The 23,010-nt window shown below is 53.3% G+C and overlaps 1 protein-coding gene across 6 annotated transcripts in view; it reads left to right on the top strand.

Moving 5' to 3' along the window:
- The first annotated feature begins 7,200 nt into the window (after positions 1 to 7,200).
- Positions 7,201 to 23,010, top strand: part of Ints1 (integrator complex subunit 1) — a 25,060-nt gene continuing 9,250 nt past the window's right edge. For 2 of the 6 annotated variants that reach the window (XM_031338497.1, XM_031338499.1), the window contains exons 1-27: positions 7,201 to 7,568; positions 8,318 to 8,608; positions 9,898 to 10,094; positions 10,201 to 10,338; positions 10,535 to 10,694; positions 10,791 to 10,896; positions 10,990 to 11,176; positions 11,275 to 11,420; positions 11,516 to 11,657; positions 12,701 to 12,877; positions 13,519 to 13,627; positions 13,956 to 14,076; positions 14,420 to 14,497; positions 15,061 to 15,218; positions 15,476 to 15,572; positions 16,579 to 16,670; positions 16,801 to 16,861; positions 17,894 to 18,091; positions 18,333 to 18,462; positions 18,684 to 18,863; positions 18,936 to 19,085; positions 19,883 to 20,062; positions 20,150 to 20,254; positions 20,396 to 20,563; positions 20,759 to 20,870; positions 21,649 to 21,810; positions 22,262 to 22,408. In XM_031338497.1, the coding sequence (XP_031194357.1) occupies positions 7,430 to 7,568; positions 8,318 to 8,608; positions 9,898 to 10,094; positions 10,201 to 10,338; positions 10,535 to 10,694; positions 10,791 to 10,896; positions 10,990 to 11,176; positions 11,275 to 11,420; positions 11,516 to 11,657; positions 12,701 to 12,877; positions 13,519 to 13,627; positions 13,956 to 14,076; positions 14,420 to 14,497; positions 15,061 to 15,218; positions 15,476 to 15,572; positions 16,579 to 16,670; positions 16,801 to 16,861; positions 17,894 to 18,091; positions 18,333 to 18,462; positions 18,684 to 18,863; positions 18,936 to 19,085; positions 19,883 to 20,062; positions 20,150 to 20,254; positions 20,396 to 20,563; positions 20,759 to 20,870; positions 21,649 to 21,810; positions 22,262 to 22,408 (3,931 nt within the window). In that variant the 5' untranslated portion in view covers positions 7,201 to 7,429. Of the gene's footprint in view, positions 7,569 to 8,317; positions 8,609 to 9,897; positions 10,095 to 10,200; positions 10,339 to 10,534; positions 10,695 to 10,790; positions 10,897 to 10,983; positions 11,177 to 11,274; positions 11,421 to 11,515; positions 11,658 to 12,700; positions 12,878 to 13,518; positions 13,628 to 13,955; positions 14,077 to 14,419; positions 14,498 to 15,060; positions 15,219 to 15,475; positions 15,573 to 16,578; positions 16,671 to 16,800; positions 16,862 to 17,893; positions 18,092 to 18,332; positions 18,463 to 18,683; positions 18,864 to 18,935; positions 19,086 to 19,882; positions 20,063 to 20,149; positions 20,255 to 20,395; positions 20,564 to 20,758; positions 20,871 to 21,648; positions 21,811 to 22,261; positions 22,409 to 23,010 lie in introns of all 6 variants that reach the window. The other 4 variants (XM_031338498.1, XM_031338496.1, XM_031338500.1 and 1 more) reach the window with 3 other exon arrangements.

Genomic DNA, 23,010 nt, shown 5'->3' with positions numbered 1-23,010 from the left:
CCTCTCCCTCTCTCCCTCTCTCCCTCTCCTCCCCTCTCATGACAAAGTTCCATAGCTGGCCTCACACACCCACTATGTAGCCTAGGATAGCCATTATGTGATGATGGTCCAACTCCGTCATTCCAGCCAGAGGACCTGAGTTAGGGTTCCCTAGAGGAAGAGGGTTTATAGAATATGCTTGTGTGTGTGTGTGTGTGTGTGTGTGTGTGTGTGTGTGTGTGTGAGAGAGAGAGAGAGAGAGAGAGAGAGAGAGAGAGAGAGAGAGAAAGAAAGAGAGAGAGAGCATTTATTAGAATGCTAACATGTCCTTTATATAGGCTGTCAGCAGAAGGTATAGTCCACATTAAAGATGGACCTTTAATCCCAGCATTAGGGAGGCAGAGGCAGGTGGAACTCTGACTCCAAAGCCAGTCCAGAGCAAGTTCCAGGACAGCTAGGGCTACATAGAGAAAATCTGTCTCTAACCACCCCACCATCACTAAAAAGTGGGTCTTCCCATGTCGAATGATTTAATCAAGAAAAAAAAAAATCCCTTACAGATGTGCCCAGACATTTGGGTTTTAAGTAATTGTAGGTATAGTCAAGTTGACAACCAAGAAGTGCCATCACAGAACTTGAATTTGAAGACAACCTGGGCTACATAATGAGACCCTGTCTTAAAATAGAAATGAGGTGGCTGGTGAGATGGGTCAGCCAGTTAAAGTGCTTACTACACTACTATCTGACAACCCTGGAATGCACATAAACTGGATGTGGTGATGCACACCTTTAATCCTAGAGTTCCTATGGAGAGATTGGAAACAGAGACAGGAGGATTACCCAAAAACTCCAGGTTAGGAAGCCTGGAATATACAATACAGCAGAAACAAGAGAGACCCTGCTGTAACAGGATGATACCAAGAACAGACTATTAAAATCTGTCTTCTGACCTTCAGATATGTGCCATGGCACATGGATGCCTGTATGTGCACTCACACATGTGCATGCGTGTACACACACACACACACACACACACACATGCACGCGCACTTACATGCTAATCATTTTTTTTTTAGAAGAAAAGAAAAGCAGGCTGGAGAGAGAGTTCTATTGGCCCCAAATTTCATGTTTTAAACTCACACACACAAGAAGCCAGGCACAGAGGCATGTGCTTGTAATCCCAGCACTGGGGAAGCAGAGACAGGAGATACCGGTGGTTCACTGGCCAGCCTGCCTAGCAAACTCGGTGAGTTACTAGCTGGTGAAAGACCCTGTTTTCCACAAAGAAGATGGGAGCTGGAGAGCTGGCTCAGCAGCTAAGGATGTGTGCTACTCTTGCAGAGGACCAGAGTTTGGTTTCTAGCATCCGCAGGTGACTCATAATCACCTGTAACTGCAGCTCCAGTAAATTCTGATGCGGCTGACCTCTGAGGGCACCTGCACACATATTCATATGCCCTCACATAGACACGTAATTTAAAAAATAAAAACAAATTTATTTATTTGTTTATTTATTTATTTATTTTTGTTTTTTTGAGACAGAGTTTCTCTATGTAGCCCCGTTTGTCCCTACACTCTACTCTGTAGACCAGGCTGGCCTCTAACTCAGAGATCTACCTGCTTCTGCATCCCCAGTGCTGGGATTAAAGGTGTGCACCCTCACTGCCTGACGAAAACAATGTTTGTTTGTTTGTGGGGTTTTGGAGACAGGGTTTCTCAGTGTAGGCCTGGCTGTTATGGACCTAGTTCTGTAGATCTGGCTGACCTCGAACTCACAGAAATCTGCCTGCCTCTGCCTCTGAGGGCTGGGATTAAAGGTGTGCACTGCCACCACCTGGCTACAATGTTTTTGTTGCTGTTGTTGTTAACTTGATTGAAGCCTGATAAAGGACAAGACAGTGAAGTTGATCTCTGGCCTCTACATTCATAAGCACACATAAGCACATGCACACACACACATGCCCCCGCACACAGGAACATGTACAGAGAGAGAGAGGAAAATCAAAGACTGTCGTTGAGCAGTGGCTCAGCTGTCAAGATCACTTGCTGTTCTTACAGAAGACCCAGGTTCTGTGCCCAGCACCCACATGGGGTCTTACAACTGTCTATAACTCCTGTTCCAGAGGACCTGATACTCTCTTCTGGCCTGAGAGAGGCATGCATGTGGCACACAGACATACATGCAGGCCAAACACTCCTACAGAAAAAAATAAATAAATTTAAAAAAACAAAAAACAAAACAAAAACAAACAAACAACAAACAACAAAAAACAAAACCAGAAAGGGAACCTGATGCCCGGAGGAGGTAAGCTAAGATACAACCAAATGTGTCCCAGCCTTAGCTGGTTCTTCCCCAGCTCCACCCTGCCAGCCTCCATCCTAGAGAGAAAGTCCTGTCATACATTGGGTGTTGCTCCTGGAGGGAGGGAGACCACTGACTCTGGAACCCTTTGCCCCATTTCTTAGTTCTTTCCCCTCAGGCATTTGGGATTCAAGGCTGACAATCCAATGCACAAAAGTCTCCTGAGGTCAAGAGGCCTAGAGGTACCTCTCCTTCAATAACTCTTCCTGTCCCACTGTCACTCCCCGTGACCATGACGGGGACTCATTTCCTCATGAGCTGCCTGGGCTATTTTCAGACAATTGTTGAAAAGCAGGTCTCAGGCCACCAGCCAGGGCTGCCTCCCTGGGCTTCTGTTTGACAGCCAGGGTTTGCCTCGTACTGGAGACTAGCTGCCCCACAGGTCTCAGCTGTCAAGTGCACAAACTGCTGGGCCATCGCTGTCTGGCCCCACTTCTGTTTCTAGAGATGGAACCTAGGATTTTTCATATTCTAGGCAGGGGCTCTCTACCTCTGGGACACACCGCAGCCCCTCACTGGGGGATTGTAGGCAGGGGCTCTACCACTGAGCCACACCCCAGCTTCCTCTACTTTTCTTTTCTTTTCCTTTCCTTTCTTTTCTTTTCTTTCTTTCCTTCTTTTTAAAGATTTACTTATTATTATATCTAAGTACACTGTAACTGTCTTCAGATGCACCAGAAGAGGGCATCAGATCTCATTACGGGTGGTTGTGAGCCACCATGTGGTTGCTGGGATCCGAACTCAGGACCTTCAGAAGAGCAGTCAGTGCTCTTGACCACTGAGCCATCTCTCCAGCCACCTCCCCCTTACTTTTCAAATCATGAAAAACTGGGAACATTTTTATCATTTAATAAATTCTTTGAAGAAAAATGAGCCCTGAGGCCGTGACAAACACTTCACTGCCTAAGCCACCTCTCTATCCCAGCCCTTGGATTTTTGAGACAAGATCCTTTTATGTAGCCCAGGCTGGCTCAGAACTCAAGATCTTTCTCCCTCAGACCCCTCAGAGATTATAGGCATGCAGCCACCACTCCTGGCTCATAGGCCTCCTGAAGCTGTTGTTGTTGCTGCTGCTGCTGCTACTGTAGCAGCTTTGCAGCAGGGAACTTAATTAGCCTACCTTGAACCCTCTGTTAGGAATATTCTTCCGCAGAGGAAATCCTGGACATTTCCCTGGACTGCAGATAGACAACAAGCTGCTCTCTTGGGAGGCACAGTCATGTTGCTGGTTTATAACTCTGAGACCCTGGTGGCATGAGGCCTCTGAAACAGAGAAGCCAATTCTAAATTTAGTTGGCAGAGAGGCTGGGAAAGGAACAGCATGTCCAGAGCACCCAGGGCACTATTCCAGGCCTCATCACTATGAAGCTTCTCGGCAGCTCCCCTGAGTACCCATTTGACAGCTAAGCAAACTGAGATCAGAGATAAAACTTACATAATACTACACAGCTTATAGGTAACTGGTGAGCCCTACCTCAACACCGGATATCCTGTGCCTAGTTGCTACCTTTGCATGAGCCCCTGAAAACTCAGGCCCTCTCCTGGGTAGGTTAGTGGCACTGAGCATAGCCATGAGGAGACATTAGAGGAGACGCAGCTTCCAGGCAGCCTGCAGTTTATTCCAACTGCTCTAAGACGTCACCTGCTGCCAATGACTAGCTGCCTGACTTTATTAGTCAGAGTTCTCTGGAGGAACGGAATGGAAGGAATGAACCTATATATCTATGTCTATGTCTATATCTATAGATATAAAGAGATTTATTAGAATGGCTTACAGGTTGTCTCAGTTAGGGTTTTACTGCTGTGAACAGATGTCATGGCCAAGGCAACTCTCATAAGGACAGTATTTAATTGGGGCTGACTTACAGGTTCAGAGGTTCAGTCCATTGTCATCAAGGCAGTGAGCATCGCAGTATCCAGGCAGGCATGGTGCAGAAGGACCTGAGTTCATCTCATTCCAAAGGCAGCTATAAAAGACCGGCTTCCAGGCAGCTAGGATGAGGGTCTTAAAGCCCATGCCCACAGTGACACACTTCCTCCAACAAGTGTTAGTGTTAGCCATTCCTCCTAATAGTGCCGCTCCCTGGACCAAACACATTCAAACCACCACAGAGGCTGTGATCCAGCTAGCCCAACAATGACTCTTGACCAAGGGAAAGCCCAAGACTTCAGTAGTTGTTCAGTCCATGTGGCTGGATGTCTCAGATGTGACATGTGAATACGAATATGCCAGAATATGAAAAATGCCAGCAACGGAACGGACTTGGTAGTGAGAGTGAGGACCAGCAGGCAAGAGAGAACAAGCTTCCTTCTTCCACGTTCTTTACCCAGACTGCCAGCAGAAGCTGGGGCCCAGATTAAAGGTGTCTCCTTCCATCTGGAAGATCTGGATTAAACTGGGTGGTGGTGGCGCATGCCTTTAATCCCAGCACTTGGAAGGCAGAGGCAGGTAGATTTCTGAGTTCGAGGCCAGCCTGGTCTACAGAGTGAGTTCCAGGACAGTCAGGGCTATACAGAGAAACCCTGTCTTGAAAGAAAAAGAAAGAAAGACTATGCTATGTAGACTGGGCTGGCCTTGAACTCATAAATCCTTCTGCTTCTGCCTCCCCAGTGCTGTAATTAAAGACATGTGCCACCAAACCAAGATCATCTACCTTCACATTTTTAAAAAGATTTATTTATTTATTTATTTTATATGAGTACACTGTAGCTATACAGATGGTTGTGAGCCACCATGTGGTTTCTGGGATTTGAACTCAGGACCTTCAGAAGAACAATCAGTGCTCTTAACTGCTGAGCCATCTCTCCAGCCCCCTACCTTTACATTTATTTATTCTATTTATTTATTTATTTATTTATTTTTAGCCAGGTGTGGAGGCACACTCCTTTAATCCCAGCACTCAGGAGGCAAAACCAGGAGAATTTCTGAATTCAAGGCAAGCTTCATCTACATAGTGAGTTCCAGGGGAACCAGGGCTACATAGGGAAACCTGTCTCAAGAAAACAGACAAACAAAATGGTCTTCACTCGTGGTGGATGATGGTTACAGGTCACAAGGGAAGGGGTGGGTTTGGTACACTGGCAGAAATGTACCAACTTGCCCAAGGTCCTTGGAGAGGGAGCTGGCTATGTAGCAAGGAAGGGGAGACTAGAAGGGGGCTGGTTATATAAGTGGCTAGAGGACAGCAGTGGTCCTGATGGAGGAGGTTAGCTCCTCTTTCAATGGAATGGATGAAGCCCAGGCCCTCAGAGAGATGCTGGGCCAGGTATATCTGGCTTCCTGGGCTTTCTTCCTTTTCCTCAGGTGTCCCCAGTTCACAAGTCCCTGAATGGATCTGCTTTTTCCATGCCAGAGCTTCCTAGGTGCTCTGGCCCTGCTATGAGGACATCTGACAGCCTATCTTGGCATGCCATATGGCATGGCCTGTGGTGAAGAGTTCCAGCAGGGATGGGTGGCAGGGGCTGGGGAGGCCTTGCCGGCACTGACGCTGGTACCACAGAGAGCAAGAGAGGGAGAGTTGCTGCAAGTGAAGCGGGCTAAGCTGAATTGGAGATGCTGGGTCCATACAGGGAGACACAGAGCCCCGGAACACTGTCCACCACCAGGCTCAGCAGTATGAGGCTCAGGCTGGCAGATGGGGACAGCTGCTTCCTGCCACTGGAGCAGTTAGACCGCAGCAGCTGCAGGTCTACTCAGAGTTGTTTCCTGGCACCCCTACGTAGATTCTGGGGGACTCTCTGCCCAACCTTCTCCAACATATCCTCAGAGGGACTCAGGCTGAGCTAGGCCCCACTATCACTGGGTTAGGATATAGTGGAGTAAACAGACTTCCCATCATTCTGGCTTTGCTTTTATTTTGGGTCAGGGTATGACTCCAGCTGTCCTGGAACTCACTAGACCAGGCTGGCCTCGAACTCACAGAGGTTCACTGCCTCTGCCTCCTGAGTGCTGGGATTAAAGGTGTGTGCTACCACACTGGCTCATCTTTTTTATTTTTTAAATGTAAACTTTATCTATTGTTATTGTAGGTATGAGTGCGCATGGTGTGAATGCATGGGTATGCATGCCACAGCACACATGTGTAAGTCAGAGGACAACTTTGTAGAGTTAGGTCTAGGGATTAAGCTCAGCAATTATGCCTGCTCTGCAAGCTCTCTCACCTACTGAGACACCTTGCTGGCCCTGATCTTTTGAGTGTTATTACAGCCCTGGGGTCACATTAAGAAAGACCCTAAACCGCAGGCATTGACAGGTATCAGGAGCCATGCTCCTGGGGCTGAAGACCAGCTCTCTGCTTGGAGCTCTCTTTGTGCCAGAGAGTTCAAGCACATCCTTTATTCAGCCCACAAATGTTTACTATACAGCTCTGGGCTTGCTGGCACCAAGGAAGCTGGCTGTCATGGGGACAATTTATTAAGGATGCTTGAGGGCTTTGGGCTCCCAATTCCTATGGCCTTGGAATATCTGTCTGTCCATATGTCTGTCTGCCTATACGTATCCATACACTCAGACATGCACACATACATACATAAAAACACATATATATGTATACACACATATATGTATACATGTACACACACTCACTCACAAACATGGCCTCAGGGTCATGTCTGGAATTTTGTCCTTGTCCCAGGAGCTGGACAACCTGTCCAGATAGCACCGGGAAGAAAACAAATCTTGGGACTTCCTTGGCCAAAACAGAGGGAACAGTTTATGCCCGATTTTCAGACAGGCATAGTAGGTACCGGCCATCCAGCCTCCGGCCGCCAGAGGGCGGTGCAAACACCACGTACGCTCTGTCTGCCTCTCTTGTCTCTTCCTCGCCTTCGGGTTTGTTTTACTTCCGGGTTGTGGGAAATCAGCGCTCGGAAGGCTCGCAGATCAGTTTGCACTTCCGGAGCGCCCGTGCTGCGGGTCTGCAGGGTGATGCACCGGAGGTGAGGGGCCTTTGCATCCAGGTGAATTCCGCAACCTGCGGTGACGTCCGTCTCCGCAGTCGGCCGTGTGTGCGCTGCACTTGGCCTCGTTCTGTGACCCCGGTAGGCGGCCCTGGGCATTCAGCCCAGTGGCCCCGGTGCAAGGGATGAATGACTGAGCGAGCGAGTGACTCCCGCCGCCTCCTCCCAGGTGACGGCGCTTCGTCTAGGGGCGCCCGTGCCGCGGGGAGGATGAATCGAGCCAAGCCCACCACCGTACGGAGGCCCAGCGCGGCCGCCAAGCCCTCAGGTGCGTCCCTGCGCGCGGCGCCCGCGTGACAGTCAATGAATGGGTTCCATGCTGGCCCGCACGGCCACTGAAGGGGCTCCTACGGGACATAGTTAACTCGGGACTATTGAAGAGCATAGGCATCCAACACAGTATATATATATATTTTTCGGTTTTTCGAGACAGGGTTTCTCTGTGTAGCCCTGGCTGTCCTGTGTCCTGGAGCTCACTCTGTAGACCAGATTGGCCTCCAACTCAGAAATCCTCCTGCCTCTGCCTTCCAAGTGCTGGGATTAAAGGCATGCGACACCACTGCCCGGCCCAACACAGTATTCTTGCAGGACATGATCATCCTACCCAGGATTCATGCATACATTGCTGCCCTGGGGGCCTCCTAAAGGACAAGGGCATCCTTGCCCTGCTGAGCATTTGGTCCAAGGTACCTGGAGCAGAATCACAGTCCCTGAAGCCGGATAATCTAGACTGGGGTCCTAACGTTTCTTTTTTGCTAACTGTGTGACACTGGCACATTACCTAACCTCTGTGTCTTTATTTGTAAAGCGAGGGTCCTATTTTTGAAGAAACTCCGTGAGAATTAAGTAGACAATGCTTATGAGTTATAGATGGCTTAGTTTCTAGTCAGCACTGGATCAGCATCAGCCATCACTCACTCTGCCAGGGTACTGAATAACCTCAGGCTTTACTTTTGTCTCCTTGGGGCCCACTCTGAGGATGGGTATCACAAATGTGGGTTTTCTTTTCCTCTGCAGGGCACCCTCCCCCTGGGGACTTTATTGCTCTGGGGTCCAAGGGTCAGGCCAATGAATCAAAGACAACGTCCACCCTGCTGAAGCCAGCCCCTTCTGGGCTACCTTCAGAGCGCAAGAGAGATGCTTCAGCTTCTCTATCTGGGTCCTCTGCGCTGACTGGCCTCACTAAGCGCCCCAAACTCTCCTCCACTCCTCCACTGAGTGCCCTGGGACGTCTGGCTGAGGCTGCAGTTGCAGAAAAACGGGCCATTTCTCCATCAATTAAGGAGCCATCTGTAGTGCCCATTGAAGGTAAGGTCAGACTGCTAACTTTCCCAGAGAGATTCCTTCATCCTGTCCATCAACCTAGTGCCTGTCGGAGCCACTTCCAACCTGGTTCTGTTAACACAGCGGGGTCTTGGCTCCCTGTGGGCTCGCTGCCTGGCATTGTGAACAGATACACCTCCTGTTCTCAGTGCTCCTGGCTCATCATTCCATCACTTATCGGGCATGTCTATGGCCTGCCCCTGGTTGTGACAGCACTGTTCTGAACCCTGCTGGGGGAGGTGCACCAACTGTGGTAGCACCCAAGTGGTTCTAGCCTGGTCCTCAAGCGGAAGGGGATCCTTTGCCCACTGTTTCTGCCTCCAGGACAGGGGGCATTTTGGTGCCATTTTCCAGGTGGAAAATAGGTCCCCAAAGAACCAAAGAGACCTCAGGGGGAGATAACTGTTTCTGCAGTTGCTCAGGTGTCTGACCTTCCCCTGCTTCTTGTCATTTATCCCATGACTTCTTTGACAGTGCCAGAATTGAGCCCAAGTCCCGATGCACATGAGGCAAGTGTTGTAACTACTGAACTATACAGCCCAGAACCTCTCAGTGACTCATCCCAGCTTTATGATGCCTTAGCATAGACCTGTCACCCACTAGCTATGTGCCAGCCTCTGAGCACCTAGCATTCCAGTAGCAGACACCACTGTCGGCATGTCTGCTCGGAGTCTTTTCTAGGGGACTCCTCCCTAGGAGGCAAAAGGGCCAAGCATCCTGTCCTACAGCCTTTAATGAAGCTGTATCTCATAAAGCTACATTATCCCTCAGTACCAGGATGTCATTTGAAAGGCTCAGATGGTATGGTAGTGTATGTTGGCCTGTCACCTCAACTGCTTAGGGGACGAGGCAGGTAGATCAAAAGTCCAAGGCCAGCCTCATCCACGTCTTAACACGACCCTATCCTACAGTAAAAAAGTAAATTGAGGGCTATGGGTATAGTTCAGTGGTAGAGACCCTGCCTAGAATCCTCCAGTGAGGGGCTAGGGGCTGGGGGCATGGCTCAGTGGTAGAGCCCCTGCCTAGAATCCCCCAGTGAGGGGCTGGGGACGTGGCTCAGTGGTAGAGCATCTATCTAGATTCCCTCCATGAGCACTTGCCAAGTATTTGTGAAGCTGTGGGTTGATGAAAAATGCACAGACTCAGGTGTATGGTTTCTGGGAACTCGCAGCCTCCATGTGCTGGTGAGACCCATCTGTGTTGTCTCTAGTTGTCCATTCTCCATGTCACCTCTGCTCTCCTCCCTCTCCAACCTGAACCCCTCGTGTGGTCAGTTCTGCCCACAGTGCTGCTGGATGAGATTGAAGCCGCTGAGCTGGAGGGCAATGATGACAGGATCGAGGGAGTGCTGTGTGGGGCAGTGAAGCAGCTGAAGGTGACGAGGGCCAAGCCTGACAGCACGCTCTACCTGAGCCTCATGTACCTGGCCAAGATCAAGCCCAACATCTTTGCCACAGAGGGTGTCATCGAGGTGAGACTGGCCACTCCCCCTGTTCACTCTCCCCTCCCTAGACCTGCCACTGTCTCTGTGTGGCGTAGGTCATCTCGTGACAACTGTAACTTTACCTTCCCTTCAGGCCCTGTGCAGCCTCTTGCGGAGGGATGCCTCTGTCAACTTCAAGGCCAAAGGGAACAGCCTCGTGTCTGTACTGGCCTGCAACCTTCTCATGGCTGCGTATGAGGAGGATGAGAACTGGCCTGAGATCTTCGTGAAGGTGAATCACCTCTCCAGGGTCTCAGTGAGCAGAATGGTGAAGAAGGGAGGGTGCTAGAGACTAGTACAGGAGAGGGACTCGAATGGAGGCTCCCAATGTGCTAGCCTCCTCCTCTGGGCATTGATGAAGGCCTCTTGCATGCCTGCTCTGGGTACCCATCCAGCATCAGGCAGGGTCCAAAGCTGGTTCACCGTAGGTGTACATTGAAGACTCGCTGGGTGAGCGGATCTGGGTAGACAGCCCTCACTGCCGTACCTTCGTGGACAACATCCAGACAGCCTTCAATACCAAGATGCCCCCAAAGAGCGTACTGCTGCAGGGGGAAGGGGCACGCAGTGGTGGTGAGCTTGGTGCAGGTAAGAGATGCCAAGGTGTCTGTGAGGTCGGGGCCAAGGGCACCAGCCTCCCCATCCCTGGGAGAAGGTACGCATCAGCTCCTGTGGTCCCTGCAGGCAGCAGCCCCCACCCCTCCCTCACAGAAGAGGAGGACAGTCAGACGGAGCTGCTGATCGCGGAGGAGAAGCTGAGTCCTGAGCAGGAGGGGCAGCTCATGCCAAGGTAGGTGGGCTGACAGCCTCAATCTCAGAAGGCCAAAGGGAGGGCACGGGAGCTGGCATCCTTCCTGGCCTCCTTTTCCCCCCTCTGGCCTAGGTACGATGAACTCACAGAGAGCGTGGAAGAGTATGTCCTGGACATGCTCCGCGACCAGCTGAACCGGCGCCAGCCCATCGACAACGTGTCCAGGAACCTCCTGCGGCTGCTCACAGCCACCTGCGGCTACAAGGAGGTGCGGCTGCTGGCCGTGCAGCGGCTGGAGATGTGGCTGCAGAACCCCAAGGTACGCTGTGTTGGTGAAACAGTTTGTGAGGAGGGTCTCTTGGGGGGTTCTGGGTGGTTGTGGTTGCACGCTCAGTGATCTTCCTGGCCTCCCTGCAGTTGACCAGGCCAGCGCAGGACCTGTTGATGTCTGTGTGCATGAACTGCAACTCACATGGGTCAGAAGACATGGATGTCATCTCTCACCTGATCAAGATCCGCCTCAAGCCCAAGGTGCTCCTCAACCACTATATGCTCTGCATCAGGTATGTGATCAGCTGGGGGTGGTGGGACAGGCCAGCGGACAGCAGGGGCAGCTTGGGCCGCCTCTTCACTCACCTGCTTGGCTCTTTGTGTCCAGGGAACTGCTGAATGCGCACAAGGACAACCTGGGTACCACCATCAAGTTTGTGATCTTCAATGAGCTCTCCAATGCTCGGAACCCCAACAACATGCAGATCCTGTACACAGTGCTGCAGCACAGCTCTGAGCTGGCGCCCAAGGTGAGGACACTTAGTGTGGGACAGGCCCCTGGGCTTGTGTCTAGGTGAGGCCTGGGGCTTGTGGAGCTCAGGGTGGGAAGATTCATTGGCTTCTGGTTTCTAAACCATCCTTGTGAGCTAACACTGTGGAGCAGGTAGCGCTGGGTGGTGAGCCTCCCAGCTTCCCCAGCTCCGGCTTGGTGTAGCCTCCTTAGCTGGGGTGTTTCTAAACCAAACAGGCACCTCCACCACCCTCCAGCCCTGGCCTGGAGTCCTAGCTCGTGGGTACCAGGTCTGGCATCTCTTCGTATCCAAGAAACACTTTTGTCCTTAGCAAGGAGCCAGGCTGTTATGTTAGGCTCTGCGCTAGCTTTTGGCCACACCCAAGGTTGCCCTCTCAGCTCAGTGTTTTAAGAGAATTAGATGGAGCCAGGCAGTGGTGACACATACCTTTAATCCCAGCACTTGGGAGGCAGAGGCAGGTGGATTTCTGAGTTCGAGGCCAGCCTGGTCTACAGAGTGAGTTCAGGACAGCCAGGGCTACACAAAGAAACTCTGTCTCAAAAAATTGAAAAAGAGAGAGAGAGAGAGAGAGAGAGAGAGAGAGAGAGAGAGAGAGAGAATTAGCTGGGTAGTTGCACACCCAGGAGGTAGCCCGCGTGGACGGAGTGGAGTGGGCTGAGGTATCCGGCTCCGCCGTTGCTGGCATCTCCATCCCTATGCATGCCAGTTAACCTTCAGCCTGATCAGAAGAGGACTGGCTACCCTCCTGCCAACTGTCAGGAGGGTGAAATACAACACGGTTTCCCTCCTAAGAGTTCATATCCACGAAGGGGAGATGGCCCCCCTCCTTTCAGGACAAGCAGCCCAAGATGTGCTGCAGGACCTTGCGCAATCCTACCACATTAGCTGCTTAGTTGTTTGGGAGGGTTGTTCTCCTGGGGAAGGCTTTCTGCAGGTCCCAAGTGAGGCCTGGCAAGTTGTTGGTGGGGGGAGGGGTATGGCAAAAGCATGTATCGGGATGGCCATTGACCCTAGCTCCCTGTGACTTCCCTTTTCTCCAGTTCCTAGCCATGGTGTTCCAGGACCTGCTGACCAACAAGGATGACTACCTCCGTGCCTCGAGGGCCCTGCTGCGGGAGATCATCAAGCAGACCAAGCACGAGATTAACTTCCAAGCTTTCTGCCTGGGACTCATGCAGGAGCGCAAGGAGCCACAGTACCTGGAAATGGAATTTAAGGTGCCTTGGGACCCCTGCTCACTACCTCCCACTTTGCAGTTTCCTGACACTGAGCAGTTTACCTTGTTATAGGGATGGCCACGTGTGCAGACATGGGCTCAGTGGTCCACACACCCAAGTGTGAAACCACTCAGTGTTGCTCCCTCCTTCATAAGGATAGGGCAGGGCTGACCAAGCTGGGGAGCTGGTGACCCCAGCATTGGATAGGGACATTGCAGCTGGCAGGACTGAGGAGTAATTTGGGGGGATGGACAGAATAAAGGGTCTGATGGACTCATGGTACAGAGCAAGAGATGGGAGGGAGTTTTGCTGAGCAGAATGAAGCAGGAAGGCTGGGCACCTCTAAGGCACTGGGGCAGGATGGCAAGCCACTGTTGTGGCAGTCTGCCAGTGGGGAGAGGGTTTTTGCTGTTGGCTGAGTCCCTTCCCAGTAGCCTAATTAGGACCTGGCTCATCCTGGACCAAGAACTGACCCTGTCAGTTCTTCTTCCAGCATGGTGGTCTCTAGATGTGGGGACAAACTCCAAGTAGTTTGTGTGTCCATGTCTGCTGTGTATACACATGCATGCATCCCTATGCCACATGGGACCCTTGGGAAGGGCCCTTGGTCACTCCAGCCTTGCCACTCTGCATGCCCATAGGAGCGGTTTGTGGTTCACATCACGGATGTGCTAGCTGTGTCCATGATGCTGGGCATTACAGCCCAGGTGAAGGAGGCTGGAGTCGCCTGGGACAAAGGAGAGAAGAGAAGTAAGGCCCTGCTGGGCTGGGGGGATCTTCAGCTGAGGACGTAAAACTGGGCCTCAAGCCATTGCACATTCCTGGAGACTGAGGGCAGGGTGGGGGTGGGAGTGGGAGTCCTGGCTTGGCTGCTGGAGGAGGTGGTGGGTTTCCCAGAGGGAGCGGTCCCTTCCTGCCATCTGGTTGAAAGAATCATCTGCGCTTGGAGCCTGCTTATGCAGGCATCCTGTTCATTTTTGAGGCCTAAAGTTGGGTGGGAGCAGGGGTGGTCTCCATAGTGGCTTGGGCTGCTTGAATCCATGGCTGCCAGGTACCATGAGCCTGTTCATCTCCCTAGACCTCGAGGTACTACGCACGTTCCAGAACCAGATTGCAGCTATCCAGCGTGACGCAGTGTGGTGGCTTCACACTGTCGTCCCCTCCGTCAGCAAACTTGCTCCCAAGGATTATGTGCATTGGTAAGAGGCAGGCCATCTCTCAAGTCTCACAGTGTCACCTGTGTGGATGGGAGCCATCACCTCTGAGGTGGCCATTGGCTGCACACCCTTAGAGCCCAGACACAGGACAGAAAGGTCCTGAGCGTGAGAGCCACACGTGGGCTGCCTCTCCTCATAGAGGCCCAGCCGACCCCTCTCTTGGTCAGTAGTGGCCAGTGTGGGCAGGTGGCTCAGGAGTTGGGCGGGAAGCCCCAAGTACTTTTCCGTCAGTAGCTTTTGCCGGAGTTGTCCCTATGGGGTGCAGTTGGGGTGGAGACTGCCTTGCACAGCTGCATCCTAACTGACACCTGCTCTGTCCCTGCAGCCTCCACAAGGTGCTCTTCACCGAGCAGCCCGAGACCTACTACAAGTGGGACAACTGGCCACCTGAGAGCGACCGCAAGTGAGGGCTGGGGTGGGCTGGGCAGCAAGAGTGCAGCCTAGAATGCGTAGCAGATGCTGGGTGGGTAGCCCCACCCTGCAAACCCTGTACTGTTCTCCTCCTGCAGTAGTATCTGCCTCACACTCCTGCCTCTTCCCTAGACACACCCCTAGGCAACTCCTCTCCACTCTTTCTCTGCCCTTCCTCCACTGACCCGGCTCTCTCCAGCCCCAGTCACCTGCATGTTCTGAGACACGCCCTCTGCAGTCCTGCTATTCTGTCTAGCTGGTAGACACTGCTGTCCTGTTGTACTGCAAGTACACTGCCTACCCTAGCTGCTACGTTTCCCAGCTGCTGGCCAGGGTTCTGTGCAGCCTATCTGTCACTCATGAATGAGTGACCATGGTTACATAAACAGGCAGTGGCTTCCCACTCTCTCATCCATTAAAGGCTGAGAGCTAGTGTGCATTCTCTGCGTTGGCCACTAGACTAAGGAAGATTATACCTGTAGAAAGGTGGATTGGAGTCTGGCCACTGGCCACAGGAGATCCCGGTGGCTCCTCACCACCCCTGTCTTCCTGTAGTTTCTTCCTGCGCCTCTGTTCAGAGGTTCCCATTCTGGAGGACACCCTGATGCGGATCCTGGTCATCGGACTGTCCCGTGAGCTGCCTCTTGGCCCTGCAGATGCCATGGAACTGGCTGACCACCTTGTGAAGCGAGCCGCAGCTGTGCAGGCTGATGGTAACACCCCTGGCGCCTTACCCTTCTCAAAAGTGAGAGGTGCCACCATCCCAGCTGTCTCACACCCTTGCTGTCGTCAAGGGTCCGGCCACTTGCAGGACTAGTATCTGTCTGTTCCCAGTTTAGCCTGTCATGCTGTGGTACACAGCCATACACACACTATCTGGAGCAGTCCCAGTATCTCTTTCCACTTCCTTCCTGCTAATCACTGAGGGGGCTGGGCCAGACTCAGGAACCCAGGTATCTTTGGGTTTCAGATGTGGAAGTTCTGAAGGTGGAGCGGATCCAGCTGATAGATGCGGTTCTGAACCTGTGCACCTACCACCATCCTGAGAATATCCAGCTGCCCCCGGGGTAAGGCTGTGGGGCTGGCTCCCGGGGCCCACAGCTGCTTCCCACTATTCCTGTGTGTGCTTCTCCAGTAGCTTTTTTTGGTGGGGTGTCTTTGACTTTAAGGGCTTTTCTTTTTGCTTAACTTTTCTTTTGGATGGTCTCTCACTACTGTGTAGCTCAGGTGCCTTAAAACCAAAATTCACCTGCCTCAGCTTCCTGAGTGCTGGAATTAAAGGCATACACCTATATGCCTGGCTTCTTTAAATTTTTTTTCTCAGTACTAGTAGTTGAACCCAGGGTTTTGTGTGTACTAGGCAAACACTGCCACTGAGCTATATTCTGAGAATTTTTTCTTTTCTTACTTAAAATTTTTGTGTGTGTGTGTGTGTGTGTGTGTGTGTGTGTGTGTGTGTATAGAATTTGAATGCAAGTTTTTAGGCCTGGTGGTGGGTATCTATCTGCCGAACCATCTCTCTAGCTTTTTTGGTTTTAAGCTGTGTGTGTGTATATACAAGTAGGCGTGCCACAGCCTGTGTGTGCAAGTCAGAGGACACTTTGTGGGAATCCTGTCCTTCCAACATTTGGGTCCTGGGGATCAGACTCAGGCCCTCAGCCTTGGTGGCCCCAACTGAGCCATCTTGCTCACCTGTTTTTTGAGACAGGGCCTCTTACTTTTTTTTTTTGGTTTTTCGAGACAGGGTTTCTCTGTATAGCTCTGGCTGTTCTGGAACTCACTCTGTAGACCAGGCTGGCCTCGAACTCAGAAATCTGCTTGCCTCTGCCTCCCAAGTGCTGGGATTCATGGTGTGCACCACCACTGCCCGGCAGGGCCTCTTACTTTTTCACTTGGAGTTCATTAGTTCAGCTGGCTAGTGGGGCCCAGAGTTTTCTGTCTCCACATCCTAGCACTAGGATTGCCAGCATGTACCACTCTGTCTGGCTTTTATATTTGGGTTCTAAGGAATAGAACTGGCATGGCCTGAGCTCAGGGCACTGACCTCACACTGTCACTGCCCCTGCCTTCCAGGTATCAGCCCCCAAACCTTGCCATCTCCACCCTCTACTGGAAGGCCTGGCCTCTACTGCTGGTTGTCGCTGCCTTCAACCCAGAGAACATCGGTGAGCTGTCGTGGCTATGGAGATAGATGATGGGCCAGAGCCTATGGAAGCAGCAGCTAGGGTGCAGGGTGGGAGTTGGGGGAAGAGAGGCTGGTGAGAGTGCTTTGAGCAACTTCCTGTTCTTCCCTAGGCCTGGCCGCATGGGAGGAGTATCCCACCCTGAAGATGCTCATGGAGATGGTAATGACCAAGTAAGTGAGCGAGCATCCTTCAGCCCAGGGCGGGGCTGCACAGAGTAGCACTGTTTATGCTACCTCCCTCAGGTCCGCCTCCTTGTGTGCCATTTCTGAAGCCAAGTCCCTTGTTCACGGGTCTCAGCGCCTTCCCTTGGGCTGGGCAATGTGCTTCTATCACCATGGGAACCCATGGGAACCCATAGGCAGGGTGACAGGGCCTGTGCACACATGTTGGACAGCTCACACACTAAAGATTGGGGAGAGGGGAGAGTGGATGTGGGCCTGGCCCAAGGGGAATGCAGCAAGTCCTCAGCCACGGTGTCCTGCTCAGTGGTTAGCGTAGCTGATGTCGCCTCCTCATTCCCATACTGAAGCCTGTGTAGGTCAGGGTGAGGAATGCTGCTTGTAACAGGTCCAGCTCAGCCAGGCAGCACCACACAGAGTAGTGGGCTTAGGTCGCAGCCTAAGAACATGACATTGTAGGGAGCAGGCTTGTGTGTAGCAGTGATATTGGTGACCAAGTATGTGCTGTGACATTGGGGACTGGTTGTGTATATGGCCATGGCATTAGGCAATAGATGCGTGGCCATGGTGTAGGATACTGGATGTATGGCTTATGCCTGGGAGACATGGGACATGGGACTCGGTGGCAGGGACTTCTCAAGGAGACAAATTTTTGAGCATGTAAAAGGGGAAGTGTTCATGCCTCACAGAAAACTGTGTATTTCTCTGAGGTTTTCGTGAGGAACAGGGGTCGTGTGAAATATGATATGGTGTCACGTAGTGCGGCAGAGCAGGTGTCCAGGACACTGGGAGTCTGATAAATAGCTAGTTTCCATACTGAAGGTGGTCATCTTGCTGTGTGAAGTGCCTATGCTGGGTTCCTGGAGTCTCAGACAGTGGAGCTTGTTAACTGGATAGCATTGTTGCTGGCCCGGTGATCAGGCCGTGCTCCTGCAACCGCAGCTGTGCACGCTGGGCCCTGAACATTGCCTGCTGGGTGCCGTATGCAGGGGTGGGTACTAGGCCTGTGTGTTTGGTCTCCAGTAACTACTCATACCCACCGTGCACGCTGATGGACGAGGAGACGAGGACGGAGATGATCAACCGTGAGCTGCAGATCTCTCAGCGAGAGAAGCAGGAGATCCTGGCCTTTGAGGGTCACCTGGCCGCCGCCTCCACCAAGCAGACCATCACCGAGAGCAGCAGCCTCCTCCTGTCCCAGCTAACCAGCCTGGACCCCCAGTATGCCACCCTTCCTGCCCCAGGTGTGGGTGGAAGGGAGATGAGCAACAGGCAGAGCTGACCTTGGGTTGTCCGCTCTGCCCCAGCATGGGGTGGATCTCTGGAATTAGGCCTTAGGGTGCTGGGGTTAGTTGAGCTGTTTGTTCCTTAGCAGCAGGGCTGGGACAGTGTGGTTTTCCAGTACTTGTTCTTAATGTTATATGCGTGGCCTTCTGACCCTCATGTCCCCCATGACACACAGAGGCCCTCCCCGGAGGCCACCTCCTCACATCCTGGACCAGGTGAAGGCCCTCAACCAATCCCTGCGCCTTGGGCACCTGTTGTGCCGCAGCCGTAACCCAGACTTTCTCCTGCACATCATCCAGCGCCAGGTGAGTCCTGCCCTGGGCAGAGGGAGCACAGGCCAGGAAGGTTCTAGAGGTGTTCCCCACAGGCAGAGTGCACTGGGATGCCGATGAGATCCAGATGTATGCCGACAGCTGCAGGTTGGCACTTGCCCTGCAGAGGGCACCCTTGAGCTTCCGCAGGGTAGAGGATTCAGGGCACAGGGCTGGGCCTCTGTTGGTTGGTACGCTGTCTGCTGCCCACACAGGCCTCCTCCCAGTCCATGCCATGGCTAGCAGATCTGGTGCAGTCCAGCGAAGGATCGCTGGACGTGCTGCCTGTGCAGTGCCTGTGCGAATTCCTGCTGCACGACGCAGCTGATGCCACAGCCTCAGGGGAGGAGGATGATGAGGGCGAAAGCCGGGAGCAGAAGGCCAAGAAGCGACAGGTACGGGATCCCGGCCATCCACCCCACCATGTCTACCCAGCAGTGGCCCTGACAGTTCTTCTTGGTCCACAGAGGCAGCAGAAACAGCGGCAGCTGCTGGGCCGCCTCCAGGATCTGCTGCTAGGCCCTAAAGCAGATGAGCAGACCACATGTGAAGTGCTTGACTACTTCCTCCGGCGTCTGGGCTCCTCACAGGTGGCCTCCCGGGTGTTGGCCATGAAGGTGAGTGTGGCTAGGGGTGTGAGGGACTTGCTATGGCATCTCCTCACTGGGGAATTCTAGGCAGGTTCTCACTGCTGAGCCACACCCCAGCCTCTCACTGGGGGATCCTAGGCAGGAGCTCTACCTCTGAGCCACACCTCAGCCCCTCACTGGGGGATCCTAGGCAGGTTCTCACTGCTAAGCCACAACCTGGCTTTCTGTGTATGTATTGGGTAACCACTTGGTTCTCCCTGACTTCTTTCTTAAGTTTCATGGACAGAGGGACAGGTGCTGCTAGCCTAGTCTGCAAGAACTGGAGCCCTTTGTGTCTTATCTGTGTCTCCTTCCCTGGGCGGTGGTATACTATGAGAGTGTTTGAACAAACTGCAGTTTACTATGTCTAGAAAGGTTGTGCCAAGCACTGGCTGTGACTCAGGCTCTCAGTCCCATCCTTAGCACCAAATTAAGAAGCGTTGAGCAGATATTTTAAGCTGGGTACAATAGGTGACCTAGTAATCCCAGCATTCAGGATACTGAGGCAGGGATTTCCAGCCCAATCAGCTATGAGGTGAGTTTGAGACCAGCCTGGGCTACAGAATAAGGCCTGTCTCCTAAAACAAGCAAGTTTAAAGAGCTCAGCTCACATTACCTTTCTTTTCTAGATTATGGTGACAAGAGGGAGCCGGCTGATTTCCTCCCCCAGGAACTGCCATGTTCTCCATGTGGGACTTGAGGGAACAGTCTTGTGTCTAAGAGTAGACTGGGCCTGCTGCATGCCAGGGCAGGCGGGCCTAGCTTATATACGTGTGTACCTGCAGGGCCTGTCACTTGTGCTGTCAGAGGGTGGTCTTCGTGACAAGGAGGAGAAGGAGCCCCCCCTGGAGGAGGAGGGTGGGGAGGTAGACGTGCTGCAGGGCTATCAGTGGCTGCTGCGGGACCTGCCCAGGCTGCCCCTGTTTGACAGTGTGAGGACCACCACTGCCTTGGCTCTACAGCAGGTATGAAACAGTAGGCCAGTCCCAGGAGGAAAGGGTAGTTGCAGGCTGCCCCAGGACCCATGTCAGACATCTGTCCACCCTCCCCAGGCCATCCACATGGAAACAGACCCCCAGACCATCAGCGCCTATCTCATCTACCTGTCCCAGCACACGCCGGTGGAGGAGCAGGGCCCACACAGTGACCTGGCCCTGGTGAGGGAATTCTGGCAGGGCTGAATTGGAATTCAACCAATGCTGTGGCTGGCTGTTGGGCTGGTGACCAAGGAGTGGAGGAGGTGGGGCCACTCGTGACCAGAACCTTTGAAGCCTCTGACAGCCCTTGTCTCTGCTCAGGACGTGGCCCGGCTTGTCGTGGAGCGCTCCACCATCATGGCGCACCTCTTCTCCAAGCCTTCCTGCAGCACCGCCTCCGACGCTGTTCTCAGTGCCCTGCTATCTGTGTTCTCCCGCTATGTGCGACGCATGCGCAAGAGCAAGGAGGGCGAGGAGGTCTACAGCTGGGTGAGGGCCGAGTGGGCCAGCAGCTATCCAGTGGGACGGGGCATTCAGAGCTGGATGGGGGTGGGATGAGTGGGAGATGGTCTTCAGGGGTGGGTCTGAGGTGGATTGAAGCAGGGCACAGGGTAGGCACACTGTCAGAGTTATCAGTCCCACCATCCAACCACCTGGTGCCTGTCCCTCTGCCCTCTCTCACAGTCGGAGTCTCAGGACCAAGTGTTCTTGCGCTGGACCAGTGGGGAGACGGCCACCATGCACATCCTCGTCGTCCACGCCATGGTCATCCTGCTGACATTGGGCCCACCTCGCTGTAAGCAATCCGTCCTAGGCTTTTCTCAACTTGGCTTCTAATTAGGATGGCTTGGGAAGAACCCTCTGGCGTAGCTCAGGCATGCCGTTAGGCGTGCCCTTGCCCACTCACCGCTCTGTGACTGCGACCTCCCTGTTTATTGTTTGAGCCTTCTGTACACAGTTGAGCTCCCACCATCCCCGTGGTCCTGTTGGTCTGGGCACTCAGTGGCCAAGTCCAGGGCCTGGGAACCTCAGGCTGGCTGAAATCCCTTAGGTCAGTACAGGTTTCCTTTATGCCTAAGAGTGGAAAAGGTACAGATGCCCTGCTGGAATTCTAAGGCATGAGTGTGGGCTCCATTATCATGCTGAGGAAGTGCCTGTCTGTGGTATGGTGTATGTCCACCATGTTACTGTCCTGAGGAAGGACAGCAGGGAAGGCTGACTTGTTGTCTCATCTTGTTGGGTCCCCTGGGCTCTATGGAGCTAAGGCTGAGACACTGTGAGCACAGGCAGCCTGTGCTGCAGTTCTGACTCATACATAAGTCTGGGTGACCTGGGGCAGGAAGCTGTGGCCGCAGGCCACTGTACAGCAGACAGGGTGACATGAAGGTACGTGCCCACTACCTTCTCAGTCTTCATCTGCACCATCATTTGAGCCTTCTCTGTTCCCCTAAAACCTCAGTTCCCCCCCTCCGGCCCCCAGCCCCCTCGAGAAGTATAGCCCTTGGTAGTCTGAGATCCTTTTTGAGTTAATGGCTCCTCGGATGACACAGCTGTTCCCTGCATCCTCCCTAAAGCTGGTGATGGTGAGTTCAGTGAGTTGCTGGACATCTGGTTTCCAGAGAAGAAGCCACTGCCCACAGCCTTCCTGGTGGACACGTCCGAGGAGGCACTGTTGCTGCCAGACTGGCTGAAGCTACGGATGATCCGCTCTGAGGTCCCCCGGCTTGTGGATGCTGGTACAGTGAGGCTGGGGGAGGGGATCTGCCTCACACCTATTGCCTGGGAGCCTGAACAGACTCACGGTCACACCTTCCAGGAATTCTGAGGGCTCAGAGACCAGGCCCAGAGAAGAAAAGGCTGTAAAAGTCCTGGCCTTTAGAAGCAGAAGAGATAGTTTCAGGGTCTTCGGAGGGCATGTGGGCTATAGGCCCTGAGCAGAGGAAGGGCCCATTAGGGGCTAGCTGTGTGCCCAGCTTGGGTCTTTCAGTCTGGCCCCAGGCAGGAAAGGAAACTTAAGTGAGTGGCCGGGTGGACTTGAGAAGCCCAGTGAAAGACATACCAAGGAGTCTGGACTCTCATGAGCCAGAGGGCCATTGATGATGTCATTGTTTCAGAAGCCATGGGGGACTTGCAGGGGAGGGATCGCCCAATGGGCAGCTGAGCTGAGCTAACAGGGTATGTCCACAGCCCTGCAGGACCTGGAGCCCCAGCAGCTGCTGCTCTTCGTGCAGTCCTTTGGCATCCCTGTGTCCAGCATGAGCAAGCTGCTGCAGTACTTGGACCAGGCAGTAGCCCAGGATCCCCAGACCCTGGAGCAGAACATCATGGACAAAAGTAAGCCCTGGGGACCATGAGGCTGGCAGCGCCTTGTAGCCCACCAAGCCCTTCAGGGCAGACGGTGTGGTTGTCAGGTCAGGTGGGCACCTGCCTCTGTGGCAGACTCTGGAGCTCTGAGACCACACTGTCCCCATCATGACTGACTTGAAGTTGGAGGGAACCCAGCAGCTCAGTTCCTGTAGTCTTTTCGAGACAGTATTTCTCTGTGTGGCCTTGGCTGTCCTGGAACTAGCTCTGTAGACCAGGCTGGCCTCCAACACAGAGGTCTTGTCTGCCTCTGCCTCCTTAAGTGCTATGACTAAAGGTATGTGCCACCACTGCCCGGCTAGATCCTGCAGGTGTAGAAGAGCTCACTGGGCATGGTGTGCAAGCACCCCCCCACCCCCGTCCTGTGTTTGGTGGAAAGGCAGGCTGGCTTCACCCATGCCCAGCAGTGGCTGCACCCATGCCCAGCAGTCCCCTGGCTGCACCCACACCCAGCGGTCCCCTGGCTGCACCCACGCTCAGCTGTCCCCTGGCTGCACCCACGCTCAGCGGTCCCCTGGCTGCACCCACGCCCAGCGGTCCCCTGGCTGCACCCACGCCCAGCGGTCCCCTGG

Source organism: Mastomys coucha, unplaced genomic scaffold, assembly GCF_008632895.1.
Source record: "Mastomys coucha isolate ucsf_1 unplaced genomic scaffold, UCSF_Mcou_1 pScaffold22, whole genome shotgun sequence".
NCBI lineage: Eukaryota > Metazoa > Chordata > Mammalia > Rodentia > Muridae > Mastomys > Mastomys coucha.
Note: the sequence above shows the minus strand (reverse complement) of the source record. Positions and strands in the feature narration are given on the sequence as shown.